Below are 5,687 nucleotides of genomic sequence, written 5' to 3'. Positions count from 1 at the left end.
TACTATTATGAATTAATTACAAGCAGATTTTTATATAAATTATATATTATATATGAATAAATCGAAGGGATTTTTTCCAAAACGTAAAACGATTTAATTGAAAAAGAGTTTGAAGTTAGTTTTTAAATATATATTTTGCTTGAATGAAATTAAAAGAATATAACAATACTTAAAGCAAGACGTATCGATATTAATCCTTAATCAAAAATATTAAAACATGAAATTTACATATATAATATTGAATTAAATGTATAGAACGAAATGAAACATATAAAAATAATATAAATGACACAAATTAATACATATTGTCGTAAGAAATAAATGTAGATCAGAAAGACATTGAATCATCGAATTGTTTGAAATTGTATAATGAAAAATATTGGCATAATGTAATACAAAAATTATGATACAAAAAAACAACTCGAATTATCACACACACACACACACACACAGACATATATATATATATATATATAAAGATTAAAATAAACATTGATTAGCTATAATAAACACATGATTAATATTTTGTACATTCCTTGCTCGTGCAAATTATCCGAAAACCTTATCTGAAAAATCCTACCACTTCTTTTGACATCATATTCTCCTGTCACAGAAATTAATTCTCTAAACATTGAAATGAAATTCTTCAAATGTAATTCAGAAGAACGTGATGTTAATAAAATTATTATTCTTTATAATAAAAATCATTAATAATATATCTGTAGATAAATGATCAGTAAACTCTAAGGCAAAAAAGTCGATAATACCGGTAACTGGTAATTTCATTGAGTTGATGATTGCGCTTAGCTGGTTATTTCGATGAGTAAGCAATGTCGATAAGGTTGGTAAGTCGGTAAGTCATTGATTAATTATTGTAGAGACACCGAATTAATGCCTTACTATTTCGTAGACATTGTAATTCATCGATTAAATTCGATAGCTACATTCAGAATTATTTATGAACTATTTCATAGATACTGTTTCATTTTTATATTAATAATTTATTTTCAATTAACGAAGAGAATTTTATTCGTACATGGTAAATATAAAAAGTTTAGGATTTTTATGAATACATATCAATCATAGGCCGCCCAGATAAAACCACAGATAAATTACACGTAGTATAAAAGAGATAGGGAATTTGTAAAAGTTTACATAACATCGATTACAACAGTGCGATAAATATTGAACGAGAAAAGTATTGTAGATAGAGTTTTCTATAAAGAAGCGCAACCCTTTCATTGCATATATACTTCAGAAAACTTTATAAAATCCCTGTCTACATTTTTTACGAATCACTTTTATTAGTACTATTAAAATCGATATATTCCTTTAGTTTTTGTAATGTCTGCAAATAAACATTTTTTATATATCGAAAAGCTTACATGCAGTATATAAAAAGATTTATTTAAAGTGAATCGTGATACAATTATTTACAACTTATAATGTAAAAGATTATTTGTATGAATATGAAAAACACTTACGTATCGCGTTTTTTTTTTTTTTAGATACATTTTATAATTTTTACTACTTGAAAAAGTAATGATTAAGTTACTGTTCGTAATATATTGCAATATGCTGCTGCTGTTTTGATAACCTATAATCGAGATACATTTAATTAACAATATCAGGAATTATAAGAAAAATTTGTTAAACTGTTTGTATACCTGACCAAAAGTTTGAAGAGATAGTTCTATTACGTTTCCTGCTGTAATTCTCATGGGACAATGAGATATAGCCATTATTAAAATGACGCTCTTGGCCTTGTTATTTGGCAAACGATACCAATCAAGTATGCAAGATGTTACAGCCACCTTTTCTGCCTATCATTATCAATTACTTTAAGAGTTATATATATATACTCTTATAAAAAAATCTTTTAGTATACGTACGTAGATGAGAGATAGTAAAATATCTACCTGTAAAGTAAGCTGTTCACCGACAAAACAGAACATGAAAATATGAGATGTTATAGATAAAAGCCCGACGAAGTATGTACAAATACTAGTCGGGTTATGGTTGCCCCATTCCTTTAGAATTATTAAAATCGTGTTAGAGATAATTCGTGTTAGATAGGAAAGAAAAGTAAAAAATATTAACACGATTACCGTAATTAAACAATATCCAAAGAAACACATGGTCAAGGTGCAACCCATGAGCTCGAACAAACATATCTGTTGCATCGTAACTTCTACCGTTTGCAAAAAACTACGATTAGATAAATTCAATAATTAACATTTAATTATCAAAACGTATATGACTACTACAATAAAACAATTACGATCAAGTGGTAATAAAGCGATGTTTTTCTACCTTCGTACTTTAATTTGATGCTCGACCGTTATAGAAATCAGTTTATTCGTTTGATCTTCTCCGTTATCTGTCTTTTTAACGATACCTTTGATTAATTTCACGAGAATTTCGAGTTGTCCGCAAGCATGCATGACGAAAAGTGCCGCTAAACCACAGATCGCTGTGGTAATTGAATAAGTTACCAATCCGGAGACGCACTGCAGGCAAAAGACGATCTCATAATTAGGACTGATTTGATCGTCGAAGAAGACATAGTATCCTGAACAGGGAAGAGGTCTGATCGTAATATTTTGAAGGGTTACTATCTTGCCCCTAGAAAGGGGTAGAAAAACTCGATTGAAACCACCGCTGCTATACATGAGAATACCGCAAATGAGAAGCAATCGTCTTCCGAGTTTTGCTTTTTTCTTCATTATCACACGATAACTTTCGATTCTAACACTTTTCCAGTCCTCCTCGACGTGTCTCAGGCAACTAGCGATTTGATTTTCCTGCAAGAGCAATCCGCTATATTTCGCGATCGAAATGACGTTGTAAAAGATGAGCGGTAATTTTTTCAGCTTCGAGCCAGAATCTTTTTCGATCAAGATCAGATGAAGTACAGCTGGTACAACGAAGAAACCCAATAGAGAATAGCTAAATAAAATGACGAGAAGCTTTAGCAGACTTTCCGTACATTCCTTTTTCTTCTTCGAAAATGGCCATATGCCGAGTGTACGAAGCAAGTAGTCACACAACTCGGTCGTATACCCTATGTCTTCTTTGTAATTTTTATTCCCTTCGGTCATAACAAAGTTTTGATTCCTTATCGATATTTTCTTTTAGCTACTTCTCTTTCTTTATAACCCTAACAGAGTTGCAAGATGGTTGCGTTTGAATTGCTTCTGAACTATCGAGAAAATTGCTGCGTTTAAAATACTCCCTGCGGAATAAAAATTACAACATCGTGCGCTTGCGTATTGTTCGATAATTCATGAAGCTTAAACTTTAACGTTTTCTTTAATTCCTTCGAATGATTTTCCGAACTAAGAAAGAATCGAAAGAACGAATAGAAGCATTATTTCAGTGCTTTTATTAAAAAATTCAAAAGGAAAGTTTATCGTGATACTGTCATTTTCTATGTCTATTATAAACTTCGTTTCTCTTCTTCTCCCTTTGACGATCCCTTCGAGAAAATTCATCCGATATCTCAAATGTCCATTGTTCTACATTTATTAACCTTTATACCATTCATTCGGATATACGTATTACATTTATACGAATATAAATTTAACGGAACGACACCTTTATTTGTGTCGAACGATAATTGCGTCGTTTAATTGTAAGACTCGAAGAAAAAAAAAAAGATATTAAATCCTTCCGATGTTTTTCATTTTCCAGAATTTATTGCGAATCTTATGCAACCATCGTTCGGAGAAAATTCAGGTAAGCAGCTGAAGTCTTGCAAACCTGGGAAAAAGCACGATCATCTATAGAGATTTAATCAGGTTCGTCTATCAACGTAAGGGAGACCTACTCACGTCACAAAAACCTTGAAGAGATAAATCAAATATCTTGCCGGCTGTCAAACGAGATGGCCGACTAGAACGTATGATTATCATTACCAAGTCACTTATAATGGCATTGGGAAGACGATACCACTCGATCGAGTATGTTGACTCGCCGACCAGCTCGCTCTTTCGATAATAATGCGAAATAAGTAAAGATACATTTAAAAAGAATTATAAAAATTTTTTTAAAGGTGAATACCTCTTCTTTCAGGCGATCACCAATAAATGATATTATAAAGACATTGACGAAAATCGAGGTCATCAGTACGCCATACGTCATCATACTCAGAGTTTCTTTATCTTCCAAATCCTGGCAAGTTGAAAAATTTATTTTGACTTGAAATTAAACGTATGAACTTAGGTAAGGAAGATGGAAAAGGAATGTAATGTTTTCCACGGGTAGATTATAATTATCAATACTCACGATCAATAATCATTGAGTTAGTTTCTTATCTATAATTATAATCTTCCTCTATGTGAATGTGCGAGTAAAAAAATCCTTTTTTTTCTCTCTCTCTCTTTTTTTTTTTTTTGTACATACCACAAGGACACCAAACTCGAGGAAACATATGATAATGGTACAGCCAACCATTTCACAAAGAAATACGATATTCAATGCCTGTTCGATCTTCTCGGCGTACCTGTAACATGGATTCCTATGGATTCGATACATGGATTAACAAGGAGGAAAGATGAGGTAGGAAAAATAAGAGCAATGTAAAGACTTGCCTGATCGCTTGAAGATGATTATCAATGATGTTGTATATTCTCTTATGTAGACTTTCATTTTCGTACTCGAAAATCGTGTCGATCTGTCTACGGACGACCTCGAAGAGACAGCAGGCATGCATGACACAGCTTGCGATTAGACTGTAAACGCCACAATTTGTCGAGAGTATGAGACTACTGACAAAGATTTGACCGACGAAAAAGATCTCGAGAATGGGGGAAGTCTCGACGACGAAGAAAATGTAATCACTGAGATAAGGTAGAGGTAACATCGTCGTATTATCATCCTTTACAATTGGATCGGCTATCAAGGGTATAATAATATGATAGGGTAGAGCTCCGCCGTAGGATAAACTCAAATAAGCGATGGTGAAGAGTCTACCGATCTTGGCACTCTTTACCATCACCGAACGATCTTCCTCGCACTCGACATCTTTATATTGCCTTTCCATTTCCAGCAAACAATATCCAATCTCTTTTCTGTTGATAATCACCGTCCAAAATTTCACGATCGCTAGAGTACTAAATACCTGGGCTGCGATAACCTTCATCATTTTGGTTAATTTTTCCGCGTCGAAATACGTATAAATCAAATGAGGTATCAAAAGGCAACACATCAAGGTAAAAACCAGGCTGATTTGTGCATACATTTTAATCTTGTCAGACAAGCTATCACTTCGATAGAGTGGCCAGATACCAATCGGCGTCAAAAGCGTTCTCGCCACTTTCACCACGTAGTCAACATCGGATTTATATCGACGATTACGAAAGGCTAACTCTCGATTCATTCTTCTTTAAGAATCTATCGAATGAGTTTCCCTCGCGCTTGTTGTCGCAAACTTATTTCAATACTTGCACCTATTGTTTTGCGGCTCGACCCCAAAATACTCCCTGCGTAATTCAACGATCGATCCAAGACACGTAATTTCGAGTAAACTTTAACGTCTAAAGCGATTGCAAGTATACGGAAAGAAAATTGGTCGCGTTTAGAGACACGCGATATCAAACGCGAAAGCAAAGCGAACTCGTTGGAAATTGTTACGATAAAACAATCGTCGGATGTGACGCTACTTTTCGTTGCTATTAATAATGCAA

At 33.3% G+C, this 5,687-nt stretch overlaps 2 protein-coding genes and 1 long non-coding RNA gene across 5 annotated transcripts; 1 reads left to right on the top strand and 2 right to left on the bottom strand.

Annotated features, from left to right (window-relative positions):
* Positions 1-223: 223 nt before the first annotated feature.
* Positions 224-3,101, bottom strand: LOC118448316 (odorant receptor 10-like). 2 transcript variants are annotated; one of them, XM_035881427.2, is made up of 6 exons: positions 2,314-3,101; positions 2,109-2,208; positions 1,920-2,030; positions 1,668-1,823; positions 1,485-1,597; positions 224-1,348 (listed from the first exon to the last, which is right to left on the bottom strand). In XM_035881427.2, the coding sequence occupies exons 1-5, from the start codon at positions 3,099-3,101 to the stop codon at positions 1,547-1,549; spliced, it is 1,206 nt and encodes a 401-aa protein (XP_035737320.1). In that variant the 3' UTR covers positions 224-1,348; positions 1,485-1,546. The 2 variants fall into 2 exon arrangements, with proteins under 2 accessions (XP_035737320.1, XP_035737318.2); XM_035881425.2 differs by having other exon boundaries at positions 1,920-2,208.
* Positions 3,102-3,623: 522 nt separating this feature from the next.
* Positions 3,624-5,539, bottom strand: LOC118448320 (odorant receptor 82a-like). Of its 2 annotated transcripts, none has more exons than XM_035881433.2 (5): positions 4,593-5,539; positions 4,405-4,519; positions 4,063-4,173; positions 3,834-3,989; positions 3,624-3,762 (listed from the first exon to the last, which is right to left on the bottom strand). In XM_035881433.2, exons 1-5 carry the CDS (start codon positions 5,378-5,380, stop codon positions 3,709-3,711), a joined length of 1,224 nt encoding a protein of 407 aa, XP_035737326.1. In that variant the 5' UTR covers positions 5,381-5,539; the 3' UTR covers positions 3,624-3,708. The 2 variants fall into 2 exon arrangements, with proteins under 2 accessions (XP_035737326.1, XP_035737327.1); XM_035881434.2 differs by having other exon boundaries at positions 4,405-4,504.
* Positions 3,766-4,774, top strand: LOC146872329 (uncharacterized). Its single transcript, XR_014983418.1, has 4 exons — positions 3,766-3,962; positions 4,075-4,224; positions 4,411-4,560; positions 4,643-4,774. It is a non-coding gene; the product is annotated as an uncharacterized LOC146872329 (long non-coding RNA).
* Positions 5,540-5,687: the final 148 nt, after the last annotated feature.

This window comes from Vespa mandarinia, chromosome 20 (assembly GCF_050613455.1).
Source record: "Vespa mandarinia isolate Hongniang chromosome 20, ASM5061345v1, whole genome shotgun sequence".
NCBI lineage: Eukaryota > Metazoa > Arthropoda > Insecta > Hymenoptera > Vespidae > Vespa > Vespa mandarinia.
Note: the sequence above shows the minus strand (reverse complement) of the source record. Positions and strands in the feature narration are given on the sequence as shown.